The following is a 20,706-nucleotide window of genomic DNA, read 5'->3' on the forward strand; positions in this document are numbered from 1 at the left end:
GTCTTTCTGTCTCTAAGACAATATACCTTTGAAATGTCAGGGTCATCTCCTTTTCCAGACCCTTCAGGGCACAATCTTGCACCAGAGCAGGAGACCACAGAGCCCTTCGTTGTCATCTTGTTGCCCCACACCATCTCTAGGTGACAATTATCCTGTACCCACCAATGTAAAACAAGTGTGTGTCTCTCCGTTTTGCTTTGTATACAATCCCTGAGATTTCCCTGCTTTCCTTTCCACTGCCGCCCTCATCTACCACCCTGGATTTCATGTAACTGGCCCTTACATCTCCTCCTTTGATTCTAATGTATAAAATAAACTGTAAAACTTTCCGACAACTGTCAACAGTTTGGCTCAAATAAACTCACAAAAACCCTACAAGTTTAAACACCTCCCATCTCAGCATTGAAAACTACCCAGGGTGGTCCAACCTTTTGTCCAACTGGAAGAGTTGCCTTGGGCCATACATTAAATACGTTGTGACACGTACTCACAAAAAAAATCTTATGCTCTAACTTTACGATTTTGTGTTAGGACACATTCATAGCCACCCTGGGCCGCATACAGCCTGCAGGCCCCAGGTTGGGCACCCCAAAGTCCTTGCAACCCTTGTTCTATCTGACAAAACTAACAGGTAATCAGGTATTTAATTTTTGTGAGTCTGTTTACTATTTCTTTCTCTTTAACTTTTTTTTTGACGTTTCCAAATTTAGGGCTTAAAGAATAATACAGAGTTTCTGTATTGCCCCCATCCACGTTCCCCAAAAGTCATTATTTCACCCATTTGTGGGTCCAGCCAGGCCTGGGGCTGCTGGCGAGGGTCCGCCAGCAACCTCCGCGAAGGTCGGCTGGAGGGGGCCTTCGCTCCGAGAAGCCTTCCCAAACCTGCTGATCCCAGTCCCAGCTGCGACCGCGCACCTCCTGATCCTGGGGACACCCCAGAAAAACGGCGCAGGGAAGATGACGTCATAGCTTCGCTCCAACGCGAGCGTGTACACGTGCGAGTGCCCGCGCGGCGGCTAGACTACGCTTCCCGAGTGGCCGCGCGGCATGTCCGCTTCCGGCGGGTGGTGGAAGACCCGGAAGCTGCCGACAAGGCCGGCGAATCCTGCGGCGACAGGTAGGCAACGACGGAGGCGGCGGCAAGACTATGCAGGGCGGCCGGCCGCTAGCGGCGCGCGGCGCGTTAGTTCTCCGGCGGCGGCGGCGGCGCACGGCGGCTCTCTGGTGAGCGGCGGCGGCCGGAGTGTCCAGCAGGGTGCCGGCCAGGAGGCCCGCGGGGCCCGCGGCAGCGAGACGGACCGGAGCTGGTGGGCGCCTCGCTCTGCCCCGGGGGCGGCGGCGCCATGTGGAGCGGCCGCAGCTCGTTCACCAGCCTGGTGGTGGGCGTGTTTGTGGTGTACGTGGTGCACACCTGCTGGGTCATGTATGGCATAGTCTACACCCGCCCGTGCGCCCGCGGCGACGGTAACTGCATCCAGCCCTACTTGGCGCGGAGGCCCAAGCTGCAGGTGAGCTCCCGGGCTGGGGGTAGGAGGGTCTCCGCAACGGGGCCGGGGGCTAGTCTCACCTTAGATAGGCAGAATCGGGCGAGGTCGGGAGCTCTCTTAATCAGAAAAACCCAGGGCCTGGCAGGGGTTTGGGCTCTTCTCACCTGAGCCAGGCGGTGGCTGGGCTGGGGGCTCTGGTAGCTGATCCCTGACCTCCCTACGCCCATATGCTAAAGACCCTGCCTGCGTGGTGGCTGCAGGCAGGCTCAAGACATTGCCCTTTGTCACCCCATTACAAAGTACCCAGAGTCAGTTTTACTCCTGCTCTGTTGATCCCAGTCAGCTACACACTTTAGCAAGTTGAGTTTTTTGTTTTGTTTGCAAGTTGGGTTTTTTTTTTGCAGCACTTCAGATACAGCCGTTTTTTCACAGTTCTGTCCCTTTGCAAGTTAAAATGAAACCTTTCCCCATCCTGTAGCACCAGATATGCTCGTCTTCAGTGTAGCTGGCTGGTGTCTATGTGTTTTGCGACAGGGGCATTGCCAAGTTAATTTTCTTGACATCGTTTTCAGCTGAGTGTATATACCACCACACGGTCCAACCTTGGTGCTGAGAACAACGTGGATCTTGTATTGAACGTGGAAGACTTTGACGTGGAGTCCAAATTTGAAAGGTGTGGTTATGGGACAAAGTGCCAGTGATAGGGTTAACATTAACTCTGGCTCTAGTGACTAAGATTTCAGCAAGTGTAACTTGAAAAATGAGTGCTTATCAAGAGTCTACCTTTTCCTCTACACTGCCTGGAGGTGTCAGATAAGAGTGATGGGAACGTGTGCTGGAATGAACGTCCTCCAGCCAGCCTGCCCCAGCAGAGAGCTGCAGAGGCAGTGCAGCGTGCAGGGGATGAGCACTCTTTCTTGCCTGTGACCTAGGCAAGTGGCTGGTCTTTCTGAGCACCAGGAAATGGAGGCTTTTCAGCTTTCAGGCATAGCTGCCCAAGCTTCTAGAGATTGTTCCATAAACCTCTGTACCTAGACTCTCAGTCACAGACAGGTGGGTTTCATTTTTCATACTTAGAAACTAAAATTAGTTGGTATGAAACAGTGTAATTTATAAAGATATTTGAGTAGTCTCTGTTGTGTGTATATACACAGAATGTATATGTACATGTTTGAAATTGTAATTTGTCTTGTTTTAGGACAGTTAATGTTTCTGTACCAAAGAAAACAAGAAATAACGGGACGCTGTATGCATATATCTTCCTTCATCATGCTGGCATTCTCCCATGGCATGATGGGAAGGAGGTGCATCTGGTGAGCCCTCTGACTACCTACATGGTCCCCAAGCCGGAAGAGATCAACCTGCTCACTGGTGAATCTGATGCACAGGTGAGAGTCTCCATCAGATTATTGGTCAAACAGAGCCTACATTCTCCCACAGGGAATTCACACCTCTGTGTCCCTACACGGCAAAGTAAAGCTCTGTGATGTTTTTGGCAAACATGCCTGTCTTCCAGTCAGTGGTTTCCCATGGTTTGAGATACATTGTATGTCTGATCAGTGACGTGTACTTTAATCCATTGACTTTTTTTTAATCCCAATTTTTTTCTCAGGGAGTGTGAGTACAGGGTGGCCCTTTCTTTGTAGCTCAGCTGCAGTCATTGCTTAGAGTTGGGAGACCCGCTGCCCTGTGTAGGATGCACAGCTCATCAATGTTTATTCTAAGTATAATTCAAAATTATTAAAAAGGCGTATGTACAGATTATGTTGTATATATCTGCAGAAAACTGTGTGCCAAGAAACACTTTGTTAATGATTCCATTAACAGAGCCTTGGATAAAGGAATTCTGGTGTTTGGGCTGTGTTGAATGGAAGATGAGATCGTTTACAAACAAGAAGGACGGCAGCTTTTCAGGAAGTTTCTGTGATGCTGCCTCCGTCACAGGGACAGAGCTATCCGAGGTTCGGGGCAGGTTTCGGAAACCCTGCCAGCCTGCCCTGACCCCTTCCAGTTTGCACTCCCTCTTCTGTGTCCTTGGGAAGGCCCCCTCACCTCCCTTTCCTTGGGGACAGTATGGCCCTGCTTCATGGGGCCTTCTTGGGGAATCAGGGAGGCTGTAGGTGTGAAGAGTGTGGAGGGGTCTTTGGAACAAACAAATGCCAAATGTTAGCTGTTAATATTATTTGGGAGAGAAATGAAATGACACTGTTTTCTGGAATTTACTAGTTAGATCTGAAGTAAAGATTTTCCTGCCAATCAGTTTCTTTCTGAATCTGGTCAATTGGAATGGATGTCTAATCATTGACAGCTCCTTCCAGACAACCTGGCATCCCTGGTGAGAAGCAATGTTCTTTCCAGCCCCATTGTACACACAGGGCCATTTGCTCCAGCCCACCCACCCTTGGAATTATCTTGGGGGACTCCCCCTCAGGATCCCTGCGAAGTAGGGCTGCTTGGGTGGAAGGCCCCAAACAGGAGTCTGAGATCCAAGGTCACATGTTGCTTCTGTGGAGAGAAGGCAGTGAGGGATGTAAGAGTCTGGGGAACTAGCAGTTGTGGCCCCCAGAGCTGTGCCAGTCTCTGCTTTCCGGTTGTGTGTTCTTGGCATGTGGGCTGTTCCCAGGTGAAGGTGCTGCCCACTCTGCTACCTCACCCATTTTCAGTCCAGTTTCCCACCCAGCATTGGCCCCTTTTCCTGCTAAGTCATTCCTTTCCATTTAGCAGAAGATCGAAGCTGAGAAGAAGCCAGTGAGTGCCCTGGATGAGCCTATTTCTCACTGGAGATCAAGACTGACACTAAATGTGATGGTGGACGACTTTGTCTTCGATGGGTCCTCCCTGCCTGCCGATGTGCATCGATACATGAAGATGTAAGTGCGTTTGTCTGGCCAGGATGCACTCACTTGCCTGGCTTTGAGCATCACCCTTTTGCCCTGATCTGACAGCAGAGGGCGTGACCCCAGTGTTGTGGGAGTGGAGGAAGCCCCTGAGGATGGTGGCCCACCAGAACCCAAAAGTGGCTTAGTCACACCTGCATCTTTGAGCATCCCTGGAACAGGAGGCCCAGAGGGGCCTGAGGTGCCCCCTCAAACTCTGTCCCTTTTCTCTGGGCGGTCTTGCTGACCGAGATTGCCACCAGAGCACCAGAATGAATGAAACTGGAAGGGAGTCATCTTGCCATTTGTTCCCGGCAGAGGCTTCCCTTGCAGGGAGTAGGAGCATTGATGAGACCATGTCGCTTGAATTTGGTCCTTTTTGCATCCTGACTACCTTTGTTAGGGAATGCTGTGGCCGGTTTTAACGTGACTAAATTGCATGTATTTAAAGTTAACTTTATATCATGTCGCTGTCACCATTGTTAACTAAGCTATAACTATTAACATGGATTGGCCAGCTTAGATTAGTCTTCGTCTCCAGGCTTTGGGGAGCCCACTGTTAGGTTAGGACCTATTGTCAGGTAGTAATAATGAGTGGTGACAATAATTGTTCTTCTTTGCTCTCAGTGGTTCCTGTGGTATTGTCAGGAAGGGTTTTCCTTCTATAAATTTAAATCTCATTTTTAATACATTTCTAGTTAAAAATGTGAAAAGTATAGAAAGTGTCACTCAGTAAAGAGCCCCCTACTCCTGTTGGCCCCCCATCCCTCCCACCAGGCATGAAAAGCAGATGGGCTTTTATTTTTGTCTTATTGCCCCATTGGACCTCTCGTGTTAGTGCACAGATGGGCACCTTGCTGGGTGATGTTCCACGGTGTGGCCTGGTCCCTATTTGTTTACCCACCTCCTCCTAGTGTCTCCTGTGGCAGGGACGAGCATAGCTCATGAGACCCCTCTGCTTCCCTTGGGTAGGTATATCCTGGGACTGTCGTGATGAGAAGTATCTGAAGTGCTGGGTGGGATTTCTCAGGTGTCTGGGGCTGCATTCAGTTCATCTAAGGTGACAAAACTTCAGAGTGACTTTGAAAATTGTGCCTCATCCCCAGGCTCCAACTCGGGAAGACCGTGCACTACCTCCCCATCCTGTTCATTGACCAGCTCAGCAATCGGGTGAAGGACCTCATGGTAAGCATCTCTCCCCTCTCTACTTGGGCAGCCTGGAGTGTGGCTGCCTCCTCGGGCCTGCAGTGATGGCTCATGTGTTTCTCATGTGGCATGGGTGTGCTCTGGGTTTGCTGCTGGCCAGCAGTGGGGTCCTTCCAAACCCCCTTCATCCTCAGGCTCCTGCACCTTTGCTGGGAAGGGCTCAAAAGGTCCTTCATTAAATAGAGGCACACAGAGCTCGTGGAAGGGCTGTCTGTCTCCTGAAGCAGCTTGGGAATGTCGTTGCACTGAACCTTGAGTTTCTGCCATGAAGGTGCTCACTAATTCAGAAAGTGTCCTGAGCAAACTCTTCCTCTAGGGCTGGCCCTACATGTCACCACCACCCGGAGCCCATGCTCCCCAGGCAGCCCAAGGGCCGGGGCGGAGTTGTGCAAGTGGACAGGAGCTCCGGTGCCTCTGACATCCCAGGACAGCTGCAGCACCTGCTCTCCCAGGGTAGATTGGAGGGTAAACAAACTATGGCCAGCCTTTGGTCAGTAACAACAAGAACAACGGTTACCATTTAATTGACTGTATGCCAGGTGCTATGCTGAACACTTTGTAGACATTTAAAGGTCCCACTCCTGTGGAGGCAAATCACTGTGGTTTGTGTTTGACCGGGGGCTTTTTTCAGGTCAAAGGTGACCTCAGCTTGCGGTCACCTCTGAGCAGAGCTGGATGAACTGTGCTTTGCTACTGCTCCCAGAGAACAAGTGTAGTCCTGTGTGGCCTGCATGCTGGGGTGGGTACTCACGGTCCCTTCTTGGCATTGTGTGGTGGTTCTGTATGCAGACCTCAGCCGTGCTAGTTTTGGCAGAGCCACCCCAGACGGTGCTTTGTAGCCCCGGCGGCTGCCATGGTCACCCTGGGTAAACACTTGGGAAGCAGCTCGGAGAGACAATTCTGTGGCTGGGCCACTGGAGCAACTGTGTTACTCTGGTTGCCACAAGGGTTGGTAAAAGGCCTAGTGTTCAAGAGTGCCATTATTCACAGAAACAGATGTGTGTACAGGCAGCGAGCTTTTTCCCAGGTCACCTTCTGTCACTGATGGTTTGTCTCACTTGGAGTCACTTTTCAGTGCCGTATTTGAAGAACAACCAAGCTCACTAGAGTGATAGGGGCCTCACCACCATGGGGGCCTAGACAGAGGCTCCCTTGTGGGGTGGGCCTGTCCTGCTGTCTGCCTGGCCTGAGGCTGGTGCACTGCATGGCGGGTCCAGTGTCTGGTTGCTGGGCTCACAGTGTCAGCAGTGCTCACTGCGAGGGATCATAGTGAGCATGAAATGTGACACTGGTCGGTATGCCCAGGACCCTCAGGGACATGGTGTCACTGCCCCATGTGCTCAGGGGTGCCTCCTGCCTGGGACCTGACCACTGTGTCACATGTGCTGCTGAACTGTGGGTCTGTGCTTTCCTTCCCGAGGCAGTCTCCACCCCCAGTTGTGTGCATCCTCATGAGCCCAGCCTGAATACTGCCTCTTCCTGGAGCTTCCCCTGCCGCAGACGGAATGACTGTTGCTGCCCTGCACTCCAGGGCACTCAGCCTGTGGGTGTGGGCAGAGCCACTTGGTCTGTAGCCTTCCAGGAGAGGGGTTCATGTTTGGCTCAGTGGCACACATGTCTTTAGTCCCTAACATGTGGTGGGAGTGCCACTCATGCTGAGAAGGATGAGCAGAGGGGATGTGGTCACCAGAGATGTTCAGGGTTCCCTCTGGAAGAGCTGTGTACATTGCGTGGAGGAGGAGCCCTGCCCAGTTCTGAGAGGATAGCACGTGGGTGCTGGAGCCCCAGAGGAGGCAGGGAGGGAAGTTCTCCTCGGGCATGACCATAACGCCCAGGATGTAGGAATATCTAGTCTCCAGCCACACGGTCCTGGGTCTGAAGCCTCGGCTTCTGCTGTGCCAGGCTGTAGTGGGTGTGGAACTTAGAGAAAGAAGTGCAGTTTCCCGTGTGTGGGGTGCAGCCCAGGGTGCGCAGGGGTCCGACCAAGGCAGGATGCTGATGCAGGCCAGCAGCTGGTTTCATCCTGGCTGGCAGGTTCTGACCATGCTGTCCCTCTGTTAGGTCATCAACCGCTCCACCACTGAGCTGCCCCTCACTGTGTCCTACGACAAGATCTCGCTAGGAAAGCTCCGCTTCTGGATCCACATGCAGGACGCCGTGTACTCCCTGCAGCAGTTTGGTGAGGCCACACATGCCACTCCACACCTGTGCAACTCGCTAGTATCGTGTGTACTACAGGTGCAAGTCCAGACAGTGTACACAAACTCCTGAGCCTTTGAACCTTGTGGTTCAGGTTCTTTCATGTAATTTTAATAAGAGGGTGGCTAGTATCGTGTTTCTAGTTCCTGTCTTTAAAAAGTCCTTGCTGATTTCCTGTAAATTTACTTTATTCAGAACACAATATTTGAAATGCCACAGTTTTGCTCAGATGAACTCTCACTGCCAAAAACCTTCAGAACCCTTTGTAATGTTAAGGTTGACGTTGCCTGTGTTGCTTTTTTTTTCCTGCTTTTCAGGGTTTTCAGAGAAAGATGCTGATGAAGTGAAAGGAATTTTTGTTGACACCAACTTGTACATTTTAGCATTGACCTTCTTCGTCGCAGCATTTCACGTGAGTGGGTCATTGAGTCCTTGTCGGTGATGACAGTGGCAGGCGTGGGCAGCTCTGAGGGTGCCACCCCTCCTTAGCTGGGGGGTTTGGTGTGGTGGTGTCCCACCTGGCAGTCCTTTGGTCCCAAACACACCTGAGACTCTGCAGGCCAGCATGCTAGGGCCTTTTTCCCAGTTCAGAAGAGGGTGTCTAGACTTTGGGGTGCTGGCCACCTTAAGGACTTGGGACTTGGCTGATTTTGGAGACTGTTTTGAAAAGAATTCCAAAATCACTGAGATGAATTACAACTGTGAAAATAAGTATTTCATTGTATAAATCCTAGTGTGGTGATCAGAGCAATAAGCACTGGTCCTCTGGGTGGGGCCCCCATTTGAGGATGGGTTCTCCAGGCTGGTGGGGGGAAGCCGTCACCTCGTGGTGGCTGTGCTGGACTCTGGTCCAGCGGGGAGGTCAGAAAACACAGGCCAGGGGAACCCAGCTGCAGCCAGCTCTGAGTGCCTGGGACTCAGCCACCAGTCCAGCTAGCGCCTTCCAAAACTAGCCTGGAAAACAGCCATTTTTATCCAAAGTCACGTCAGAGTGAGTCTGTGCACTTCTCAGGCGGACATGCCACGTGCTGTTGCCGTGAGAGGGGAAGGGGTCATCCAGGTGTCCTGCAGCCTCCCTGCCACTACGGGCAGAGACGCCGGTTGTAGTGACCAATGAGACACTTGGGCTCCACCTTCTGCATCCTGTGCCCACCTGCAGACTCACACGGGAGACAGATGCACACTGCTGTCCCCTCCCTTTTCAGCTTCTGTTTGATTTCCTGGCATTTAAAAATGACATCAGTTTCTGGAAGAAAAAGAAGAACATGATTGGGATGTCCACCAAAGCAGGTAGATGCCCTTGGGATTTCTGCCCCTTTCCTAAAGTGTATTCTGCAGTCAATAAAGATGGGTTATAAAGTTCATAACCTAAGTTATGAACTTTAAGTTTTGAAACCTAAAGTTAACGATTGTCTGCATGGTTTTGGTGGGTATTGTGTAAGCCTGTGTCCATAGAGGACAGAGGACCACAGAGGCCATGTGGCCAGGCATCGTCTCAGCGATGACGTGATGCTGGTTCTTAGTGCCCACCTGTGTCAGTTAGCCAGGCAAGAGTCTCCCGCCATGGGAATGACACGCCCCCACGGATGGTCTGGGATGCTTGGGTGCACCCCGCACCCACTGCCCATGTCATTCGTGTCTTGGGTTTTTTCCTGCCCTCTGGTTTCCTCAGAGTGGATCCTCCTCCACTGCTGAGTCCCCCTGCGCCCTCCCAGCCTTTCCAGGGGAAGGAGGGGGGTCCCCGAAGCTGTGCGCATGGAAGGCAGTGGGTGTCTTCCCCCTGGGCCTGTGCTCCTGGCAAGCACCACGCAGAGCTAGCTCTGCCGCTGCCCAGAAAAGCACTTGAGGCAGCAGGTCAATTTTGGTCAGCTCAAGTGTTTCTAAAGTACAACTTAAAGGAGGGGGAGGGGTACAGTGTCTAAAAGATGTGTTTATCACGGAACTGTTACAAAAACAGGAAGGCAACTTGACTAGCAAGTCATTGCAATTCCAGACAAGAACCCCTTATTTCAGTGTGTTTGCTGTGTGTTTATGTGTTTGCAAGTGTAACTTAAACATTCCTACATGACTGAGGTTGCCTTCTGCTAGGTTTTGGGGCCTTTTCTAATCATTTTAAACCACTTTCCTTAGTGCATGTAGTCCATTGTTCACTGTTAATGGATGAAGGGGGCAATATTGTAGGCCCATCCGTGTGTGTGGAGTGGAGGCAGGAGTTTGTATGCGCAGGCACATGGAAGTGGTGTGTGTGGGCTGTGTACATACAGGTGTGTATAAGTATGGCCGGGTGAGTGTGGGGGCTATACATATTGCAGGTGTGTGTGAGCAGCGCAGGGGTAAGCGTGTGGGTTTTACTTGTGCAAATGTGAATGAGCTGGGCAGGGTTGTGTAAACCAGGTGGAGATGGTACATGTGGGAGCTTATATGAAAGCAGGTGTGTGTGAGCCGGGCGGGGGAGTGGCGGGGCTGCACAAGTGCAAGTGAGTGGGGTGATGGCCCCCTCAGCACTCCCCTCTGTCCCCAGTGCTCTGGCGCTGCTTCAGCACTGTGGTCATCTTCCTGTTCCTGCTGGACGAGCAGACAAGCCTGCTGGTGCTGGTCCCGGCGGGCGTCGGAGCTGCTATTGAGGTGAGCTGTCGTCTGAGTTGCCACATGCCGTGGTCCTTGGGCCCAAGTGCTCAGTGCAGTCAGAACCTGCATAACTGCCAAAGATTGACATGTGGCCACCCCCAATCAGGCAAGGGCACAACTGCTGTGGGTCATTGACGAAAGTGAGAATCAGAAGGTGCCTTTGGGTGGTGGCCCTACAGTTCTCACTGCCAAAAGGCCCTAACTCATCAGATCTATTGCAGAGTGTATTCTGACGTTTACACTTCCTTGTGGCTCATGCTGTGCTGGGTCCACTGGAAGCAGAAGTATGCGGCATGGCCTCCAGAAGCTTGGTGCCCTGGGGTGACCCTATTGTGTGGGGCCTAGGAAAGGGAGCCCTGTGGGGTTGGTGCGCAGGAACAATGGAGGGAGGTGGTGGCCTGCACATCCTTGCTGTACAAGTCCCAGCCCTCCTTGCACGTGGTTGTCAGGTGAGGGACTGTGCTGTTTATGCTCATGGAGGAAGATGGCCACCCAAAGACCTTTCTGGAGCCACAGCCACAGTGTGGAGACTGCTTTCTAAGGCAGTGATGTCCTTATCTCAAGGCGGCAAGTGAGGCGTGGGTCCTGGAGAGACCCAGAAATAGCAGGGCTTGGACAGAGGCTGGGCCGTCCAGTGCTGGAAAGAAGGTGCCCGGGTGAATTTAGAGGCAGGCAGGGTAGGATGAGCCAGCTGAGTGCATGTGAGCTGGGTACAGGACTTAGCCCAGAGGAGGACAGCCAGGCCAAGGGCCAGTTTATTGGTGCCAAGAGGCAGATGCGGCATCCACATGGATGATAGCTCCTGGGCTGGCATGGAGGCCATGGGCCAGGTCCCCCGGCCTGTGCCAGTGAGCTAACCCAGCAGGCAGAACGGGGCTGGAGGCAGTGGGGCCCAAGCAGGCAGGTGCCTGGTCCACAGGGAAAAGGCCGCAGCTTATCACATCTGTCATTTGAGTGGGAAATTTTGGCATCTCCTTACTCTTAGAATTGTTGGTTTCTTATTTCTCCTCAGCTGTGGAAAGTGAAAAAGGCTCTGAAAATGATCGTTGTTTGGAGAGGCCTCAGGCCCAAATTTCAGGTGAGTCTTTCTGCTATGCTCTCTGTGGGCTGTGTTCCTCCCTCTCGGCTGACCCCGTCTGCTTTCCTTTATACCACCCGTCACTCGCACACACAGTGCACCGGTGTGTGTGTCACTGCGTGTCACAGCTGCACCGATGAGGCGTGGGCCCTGCGAGCGGGTAGCTGGCCTCTGATGACATGACTGCACTCATGACACATGGAGCAACTCCCTGGGCGGGGCTAACGTTGGCTTCTTTATCACCGCTAATTCTGGGTCCACACAGGGACGCCCCCATCACAGACCTAGCAGTGTCAGCACTGAAAGGCAAGCCACCTCCACACCGAGATGGGATGCTGGTCTGACAGCTCCCACGCTCCCACAGGCAGTTCAGGATTGCTTCCCAAATAGCCACAGCCTGGGGCTTGTCCCAGCTACTGGGTGTTCAGGAGCTTCCCGCACAGATCAGAGCTGGGGGTTGAGTGGCGTTTGAGTTTTACAGGTAAGAAGCTCACTGTCCTCTGTGATGGATCTCGTTTGAGGGGTTTATGACCCTCCCATGTCCAGATCCTAAGGACACACGATGTAGGAAACTCGTGTAGGACACACGAGGAAACTTGGCAGATAGGATGCAGTTTGTTTTCTAAACGAGACCGGTGGACCCACGTTCACTGACCTAAGAGCAGTGTTACAGTGTATCTGTATAAAGCAAGTGCCTTCACTGAAAAAACCACCAGGGGTAGGAATAGGAAGCAGCCCAGTGAGTGAGACACAGTGGGCAGGGCTGTTTTTGCCACACGGACACACGATGTAGTTCAGGGTCCAGGCCAGAGTGGAGCAGAAATGCTGCCCGCTGGTCCTCCAGGTGGAGGGAGATTTGTGACCATGGTGTCCATAGCCTTGACAGGGGTTGAGCCTCACACTGTGTGGGCGGGCTGGGCGTCTGCCGGTTAGCGCACAGCCCTGTCACTCCTTCATTCCTAGCGAAGCCGTGCTCTGACACTGCCTGAGGTCACTTAGTTAACATGACTATGTTGGATTTTACAACAGTTTGGCACCTACAGTGAGTCTGAGCGGAAAACCGAGGAGTACGACACTCAGGTGAGGAGCAGGGGAGCTGGTGGAGCACGCATGTCTGGCAAACAAGTGAGCGTCTTACCCTGACGTTTACCATGGGAAGGCCATCTCCTTGGAGGGATGGCTGTGATCCCAAGTGGTTTTCCGACTTGGAAAAGTGGGGCCAGGAGGTTTCTCCCTGTTTCTGGGTCCCTGAAGGTGTCCCCATGCCCATGTCTCCCAGGACATCTCTATTTTTTTTAAATATTTTATTTATTTATTTTTAGAGAGGGAAGGGAGGGAGACAGAGAGAGAGACACACACATCAATGTGCAGTTGCTGGGGGTGATGGCCTGCAACCCAGGCATGTACCCTGACTGGGAATTGAACCTGCAACACTTTGGTTCGCAGCCCGTGCTCAATCCACTGAGCTACGCCAGCCGGGCAGGACATCTCTATTTTTCATGAGCACATTTGTCCCCCAGGGGTTTGCCATGGTTGCTGCGAGCTCCCTGTCGCTCAGACCTGGGCGACCCTGTGGGGAGGCCCGTGTGCTGAGGCTGCCATGGAGCAGGAGTTTGCAGGGCGGCCACACAGCATGTCCTGTGCAGGGGTGGGTGTATTTATTGGCTGATGAGCATCAGCCTGCACTTCGATTTTATTGGGGCTACGATAAAGTCCAAAGAGAATAAATGCAAGGATACAGCTCTGTTGACTTGGGCAGTAGCCTTGATGCAATCCTAAGAGACTTCAGATTTTTGTTCACATTTGTTCACTGATCTCTTGTAGGCTGGTTTGTTTTGGGTAAGCCAACGTTTTTATCGACGTCACAGTCCACATCAGCTGGGCTGATAAAGGCACACTGGGTTTGATATCTCTGGGTTTGATAAATGCACGCTGACGTGTCCTCTGTTACAACATCACACACATCACACAGCTGCCCGTGTTGGCGGTTTCTTGCCATATTTATTTTCCATCTTTGTGAGTTACTTGCACAAAGTGCATTAACAGAGGTTTGAGGACTGGGCTCTAACAGGAAGTACTCTGCTCCCTGCAGGCCATGAAGTACCTGTCCTACCTGCTGTACCCTCTGTGCATCGGGGGTGCTGTCTACTCACTGCTGAACATCAAGTATAAGAGGTACGGGCATCACCAGGACTCCCCCTGCCATGCTGTCACCTGGAGAGCCCGGTTCATTACTGACAGCCATGCAGACCATGCCCCTTCAGCCTCTGTCTGTGTCTGCCCACCACTGCGCTGCCACCACCAAGTCAGTTCTTTGGCTCTGTCTCCTCAGTGTGGAGAGCAGGGGTCAGGAATGCTTTTGGGAGTAGCTTCAGAATTAGAGACATAGCTGGAGCGTGGGGTGTCCCCTTGCCCCCTTTTTTTGGATCAGCAGGCGCATAGTGAGGTCAGCACCCACAGCACTGTTGTCTGGGGTGAAGTCGGATGCATTTGACAAGGGAAAATCTGGTATAGTGGGTGGCTGCTGTATTCGGGGCGGCAGGGGCCTGGGGAAGGGCTGGGGCAAGGACTCGGCCCTGAGAGTTAGGGTTTTTCCATCTGACTGGCGGTTCTGAAGGACAGCGTCAGTGCAGAGTCTCCCACCCTGCAGCAAGCCCGGGCTCCCAGGAAGCATTTGGCATGTTGGTCCACCCTCACCGTGCGCCGCAGCATCTGGGATCTGACCGGGGCCCCAGGCCTACAGTGTGCAGACGCCAGACCTCTGGGGCTTCTGGGAGAGTTGGATGTTGGCAGAGGGCTCCCGCAAAAGAGTCGTGGTTTAACAGACACTGATAACAGAGTCAGGCCTTGCACAGTGACAGCTGTCTTCCTTTTTAGCTGGTATTCCTGGTTAATCAACAGTTTCGTCAATGGTGAGTCGTGTGCTTTTCTCTTCTGGTAACAGCATTTATAGTAAGTACCTTCTCAGAGCTCCAGTGACATGGGGTTACCCTGTCAGGCCCTCTGCCCTACCCTGTGCACTGGGCTGGGCCCCAGGACGCCTGGTTTGCCTGGGAGGGTCCCACATGGGCTTCCTGGGACTAGAGCCCTGAGCAGTCTGTTTTCTTTGCATGAAAACATTCTGTGCCATCAGTGAATAGCACTGTGCTTACATCCGATTCCTTCGGGCATACTAAAGCAGCAGCCCGTGAGTGTGGAGCTCCACATGGGGCCTGCCAGCCCTGGGCTGGCCCTGACCACAGCACCATGTCTCAGTGGGCAGCTAAGGGCACAGGCAGACCAGGTGGGCTCATGGAATGCTGTGTTCACTGGTATGGTTCTCGAACCTGGCTGCAGCCACCAAAGGGGACTGTGTGGAGTGGGGACCCTGTCCTCACAACCCCAGCACTCCACCCCCTGCGGGCGAGTCTTATAGTGATTGAGGAAGAGGATGTTGCTCTCTGAAGTCACTCTGCCAGCCAGAAAACCACGGCGTGTAAAGCCCAGGTCCGGGGCTGTCAGGGTGTCAGAGCTCATGCACGCTCTCCAGCCATGTCTTGTCTCCCCAGGGGTGTACGCCTTTGGCTTCCTCTTCATGCTCCCCCAGCTCTTTGTGAACTACAAGGTAAGACACAGCCCCAGCTGAACAGTCATGCGTGTGCTCTGTGTGACCTACCCCTGACCTTCACGTGTCTCCTTGTCCCCAGATGAAGTCGGTGGCACACCTGCCCTGGAAGGCCTTCACATACAAGGTGAGAGCTTCACACATTCAGGGCCACATTCCTGTCACAGTGTTGAGGTATCTGCTTTAAACATGAGAGGCACAGCAGTGACTTTAAAGGACAGCAGCTCTGGTTCTCATAGCAACAGGAGGTTTTCTTGAGCTAAAAGCCATGTTACTTGACAACATGTATCAAAATCAGATACCCCTGACCCAGTGGGTGGAGCTTGTTGTCCCACAGGTTGTTCTGTCCTGGGAGCTCTCTGGGTGTGTTGTGGTCAGTCCAGAGCCTCCACCTGCTCATTTTCTGTTTTTATCATCACAGCAAGCACCTCTGTTACCCATGGTGTGTCTGCTGTGAAGTGATTTGCTGATGCAGGTTATGAGTGAACAGGGTCCAGGCAGTTGGTAGGGGATCTCCAGGTGAGCCCCGACGGCCCGCTCCTCACCCTGCCCCTCTCCCACCCGACCCACAGGCGTTCAACACCTTCATTGATGACGTCTTCGCCTTCATCATCACCATGCCCACCTCCCATCGCCTGGCCTGCTTCAGGGACGACGTGGTGTTCCTTGTCTACCTATACCAGCGATGGTGAGTACGGCGCCCCCGAGGCACACTGCCCGGGTGGAATCGCACAGTTCCTGCTGATGTTCACCTGGTCATCCTGTGGGAACAGATAGCCATTTGCAGTGGTCTTTTGTGTTCCCCAAGCTAGCATTCCAGTTGCTGATGGTAAGCCATGGAAGAAATTATTCTGACTGTCCTTGGTGTAGAAGTGCTTGTTCTGTCTGAAGGACGGAATCGGCCACTGGGGGCTCATGTCTCTGCAGTCGAATTCGGTGAAGCATAAAGGAGGTCACTGCCCTAGCCCCCATGCTCTGCTCCTAGGAACTGGGATTGGTCCCCTGGGGCAGGCCTTCCCTGCAGGGCAGCATTCCGGCCCAGCCTTAGGCTCTGGCACAGTTGTCCCTGTCCTCTGATCAACCTCAAGCTCGGAGCTCTGGCCTAATCATTTAAAAACATGAACAGGAGGTCACAAGGTGAACCCCAAAATTCCTCTCATGCGGTAAACGTCTGACGATTTGATTATTAATCATTGGGACTTGAGGACATGTGTGTCCTCCCTTCAGAAGCAGAAGAGCATCTGTCGTGTCGTTGCAGGCTGTACCCTGTGGACAGGAGCAGAGTGAACGAGTTCGGGGAGTCCTACGAGGAGCGGCCCCAGCAGAAACCCCACACACATTAAGCACTGGCCTGGGCCATCGGCGGGCCAGCACTCAGCACGTCTTGGATGGTCAGCTGCCTGAGTATTTTTGGAGATCCCTGGATGTTACACCTACATTGCCAAAACCTCTGAACGTTTCTCATACGTCTCCTGAGCCCCTTTGAGTGGTGTTTGGGAGGAACTGGCTTCACTTCTGATGCCCCCAGCGTGAAGACGTCCGTCTCAGTCACTGAGACGTTGTGTGCATGTGGTCACCCTTTGCCATTGGTGGCACTCAGCACAGGAGCGTCCAGTGTCAGCAGCAGCTGCGCCGTCACCGGTGTCCCCCCACCCAGCGGACTGTGGAGGCTGGGAGGTGCGGGTTTCCATCTCCGTTGTCTGTAAGTGCTCCTTACGTGAAATTTCAAATGCCTCTAAATCCGTGCTGTATAGACTCTGGGAACAAATGGCTTTTTTCCTTTTTGTTTAAAACTTGACTATTTTAAAGCTTAATGTATGTATGTTTCTATTTTAAAATAAAATAAATTTCTCTGGCTGTAACACTTTCTTGGCCTGCTGCAATGTGGAAAGCCTTTAGATACTTCATGCAACGTGGGTTTATTTATATGTTTGTTAAAAGGACATATTTAAAGACCTTCTCCCTAGCTTTGGAGTCGTGAATGTTCTTAGTCACGTCTGATATTGAAGACTAAAGAGTAAGTTATTACGTGGTCGTGACTGGCCAGATCCATGGTGTTTTCATTAGGGAAGCACCCCCTGGGTTAACGTAGGGAAAGAAATAGCACAGGCAGGCCAGAGAGCAGCCACAGATTTTGGGGTTATGCGGTTAATCACGTGTTCAGTGAAACTGTTCTGGAGGATGTTTTTGAGGAGCGTGTGTCCAGCGTGTGAGCACAGCGGGCAGCTGTCTATGCTCACAGTGTGGACACTGCTTTCTCAGCCCCAGCGGTAGATGGGCCAGGCTTGGACTGCAGCCTCCTCACCACTGAGCGTCGTCTGGACGCTCTGGCCTCGGCAGAAGTCCGTGGAAGGGGCCCCTTCTGGGGAGAAGGTGGAGCTGAGCGGGAGGCCTGCCTACAGGTGAGCACATGTTCTTCCCATGCATCCCTGCTTGCTGTTGAGTTGTCAAGAATCAGCAAGTTTTAGTTAGGGCCTATGAGCCTCCCTCATTCAGTGATTTGAAAGAACACTGTGGTTTCTAGTTATCCCTTTAGTTTTATCTGAGGCGGGTCCAGGGTCCCACAGTCAGTCTCAGACTTGTCACCTACACAGAAAGCACTTACGAAGGTCAGACCACCCCAGTGGTCTGGCCCTATCCGCGCCCACAAATTTTGCATAGCGTGTTTTCCCTGGGGGAGCTGGGGCTTCTCAGTGAGGGTTCCTCACACCTTTGTGGACACGGCTGAGTAAAGGTGCTCCATGAACAGACCGTCTGGCTGGGCCTGAGGGGGTCTGCTGAGCCTGGTGCCAAGTCAGGGCAGGCCACAAGGGGCTCTTAGCACTGGGCCCAGCCCCCACAACAGTGCCGTCACATGGAACTTCCTTGCGTTCCAAGTGTAAAGCTTGGCAGACTTGGCTCTCTGCAGATCTTTGCCGCTGTCTCATTTTCAGTTTCCTTATAAAACTGGTGTTGGGAGAACTGTTGCTTTTGCTGACAGGTTGTTCAGCAGTTCTCGCAGTGCAGGAGCCTAATGAGCCTGGCAGCAGAGTGTGGGGACTCAGGTTTCTAGATGGGCATTTGGAAATCCTTGAGGAAGCAGTGACACCACAGTCTCCTGGGCAGTTTGTTTCTGAAGAGTCATAGCTTCCAGTGGCCCTTTAGTGACTTTTCTCCTAGGTTGCAAATCCCATTACACATGGGCCAGTCTTGTGGCTGTTGAAGTCACATTCTTTTAAAAGAAATGTTTGATCAATAGTTCCTTATAAAAAGCTGTAGTCTTCTGTGTTAATAAGATACTTACATGGGCCACTTCAGTGTCTGCCTCCTTTTATATATATGTACACACACACACACATATATATACCTTTTTATATATTTATATTTTTATACGTACACACATATGTATATAGAAAATCCTCACCTGAGGATATGTTTATTGATTTTAGAGTGAGAGAGAAAACATCCATGTGAAAGAGAAACATTGATCGGTTGCCTCCAACATGCGTGCCAACTGGGGATCGAACACACAACCCAGGTATGTGCTCTGACCGGGAACCGAACCCTCCACCTTTTGGTGTATGGGATGATGCTCTGTCCAACTGAGCCACTTGCTCAGGGCCTGCTTACATTTTTAAGATAAATAAGTTTAAAGCAAACAAGTTTGATAGGAGACCATGAAGTCCCTTCCTGCTCAGGACTGAGCAGTTTATTCCAATGCTTAGTAGAATGTCTCAGAACCCTTAGAAGCTATTAAGTTGATTGCTGGGTAAAAGTGGAAACTTTGAAAGTGACCAGAACCTGGAGCCTCAAAGCAGCTCCTGATTTGGGCCAATGAGCTCCATGCCTGGGCAGGTGGACCCTCAGCACATGCACCATGTCACAGAAGACGTTCTTCAAATGGCACCTTGGCCCTGCCTATATTGCACCCGTGCAGGATATTGTACTGGGCGTTCAGGCCCAGCCTCTTGGCTCAGACGTCTCTGACCATCATCCACGTTGCTGGCTGTGGCTTATTTGTTGTCTCCTATGGAGTGTTCCATGGCATGAAGAAAGCACGGTTTATCAACTGTAGACAGACATCAGGGTTTCGTCCATTTTGGCGTTTAGGAGTATTGTCGTTACCCTGAGTACTTGTGTGCGTGTCACGTCGGGGACATCACAGTCATTTCTTTTGAGGACATACTGGGAGTGGCAGGCGTGTCATGGAGAACATGCTCCAACTAGCACAGCTCACAGCCTGAGTCCCACCTGCCTCACGCCCTCCCTGCCCCCGGCTCTGCCATTCGGCTCTCTTTATCTTACCGTTCGGGCATGTGCGCGCACACGTGTGTGCTCTTCTCAAGGCTCTGGAGACTGATGGTGTGGAGGACCTTGTCATACTCTCACCACTCGGATCTCCCCGTTTCAGGGAAGTGCCTGTTTTTCTCTGTTTTCTACTTTTCCCCTGTCATCATACATTGGTCATGGTTACTGGGTTTGTTAAAGCTGCCTTAGCCACCTACAGTGAGAGGGAGAGCATTTCCTCTTTTTCCGCTCCGATAGCCATTCCGACGTGGTCTGTGAGGCAGCGGTGCAAGCGTCCGGCCCTCAGGCTTCACTCGTGGGCACGTTGTTACTGCTGACTTGACACGTACCTGGTGCGACAGTGGTCATCGGAGTGCTGTGCGGGGCTTCTGCTTCCTCCTGAAGCTGTGCTGCGCTGTTTATTTAGAGAACTCGTCCATTTGATCTAAGTTGGCATGAAGTTGTTCATAACTTCCTGATGTTGTCGGTGTTTATCCTCACCTGAGGACACGCTTACAGATTTTTAGAGAGGGGAAGGGAGGGAGGGAGAGGGGAAGAGATACACCAATGTGTTGCTTCTCTTCTGTGCCCTGATTGGGGGCCAAACCCACAACTTAAGCATGCAACCTTTCAGTTTAAGGGGTGACACTCCAACTAAGCCACATTGGCCAGGGCTTGTTGTGTTCTGCAATGTCTGTGGCGGCATCTGCTTGCATTTCTGTGCTGGTGTCCCAAGGCTGCCATAACAAGGCACCACAGGCCAGGTGGCAAGCAGTTAATTAAAAAGATGGGGTACCAAGTGCGGGTACAAGCATGGCGCCGGTGCAACCCTCAGACTTCGCCGTGCTATGACAGGGGTCCTTGTGCAAAACCGTTGGCTCAAACGACAGACCTTCATTGTCTCCCAGGCCTGGAGGCTGCCCCTCCAAGGCCGAGGCGTGGGCAGGGCTGGTCCCTTCTGAGGGCCAAGGAGGACCTCTTCCGAGCCCTCTCCTTGGCTTCATCTTCACTGGTGTTCTTCCTGTCCATGTGTCTGTCTACAAATTTCTTGTTTTTATAATGACAGGGTCACACTGGATGCAGGCCCACCCTAGTAAGCTCATCTTAACTGGATCATATGCAAAGCTCCTGTGTCCAAACAAGGTCACATTCACAGGTCCTAGAGGTTAGGGCCTCTGCATATGAATTTGGGAGAGATACAAATACAAACCCATAACAACTCTTTGCATAGTTATTTGTATCTTCTTTTTTCCTGACAAATCTGATTTTGTCAATTTTACTAGTATTGGTCTTTTCAAAAAAGTAGAGAGTTAACTGTGTTGATTTTTTTTTTAAGATTTTTTTTATTCACAGAGAGAGGGG

General features: G+C 52.1%; 1 protein-coding gene across 2 annotated transcripts; it reads left to right on the forward strand.

Annotated features, from left to right (window-relative positions):
* Positions 1-1,075: 1,075 nt before the first annotated feature.
* On the forward strand, positions 1,076-16,945 carry CLPTM1L (CLPTM1 like). 2 transcript variants are annotated; one of them, XM_036020292.1, is made up of 17 exons: positions 1,076-1,508; positions 2,060-2,160; positions 2,686-2,875; positions 4,209-4,357; positions 5,470-5,548; positions 7,631-7,748; positions 8,086-8,180; positions 8,974-9,058; positions 10,290-10,393; positions 11,409-11,474; positions 12,504-12,554; positions 13,567-13,649; positions 14,352-14,386; positions 15,023-15,078; positions 15,161-15,205; positions 15,651-15,766; positions 16,337-16,945. In XM_036020292.1, the coding sequence occupies exons 1-17, from the start codon at positions 1,344-1,346 to the stop codon at positions 16,419-16,421; spliced, it is 1,623 nt and encodes a 540-aa protein (XP_035876185.1). In that variant the 5' UTR covers positions 1,076-1,343; the 3' UTR covers positions 16,422-16,945. The 2 variants fall into 2 exon arrangements, with proteins under 2 accessions (XP_035876185.1, XP_028378625.1); XM_028522824.2 differs by having other exon boundaries at positions 4,212-4,357.
* The last annotated feature ends 3,761 nt before the right edge of the window (positions 16,946-20,706 follow it).

This window comes from Phyllostomus discolor, chromosome 3 (assembly GCF_004126475.2).
Source record: "Phyllostomus discolor isolate MPI-MPIP mPhyDis1 chromosome 3, mPhyDis1.pri.v3, whole genome shotgun sequence".
NCBI lineage: Eukaryota > Metazoa > Chordata > Mammalia > Chiroptera > Phyllostomidae > Phyllostomus > Phyllostomus discolor.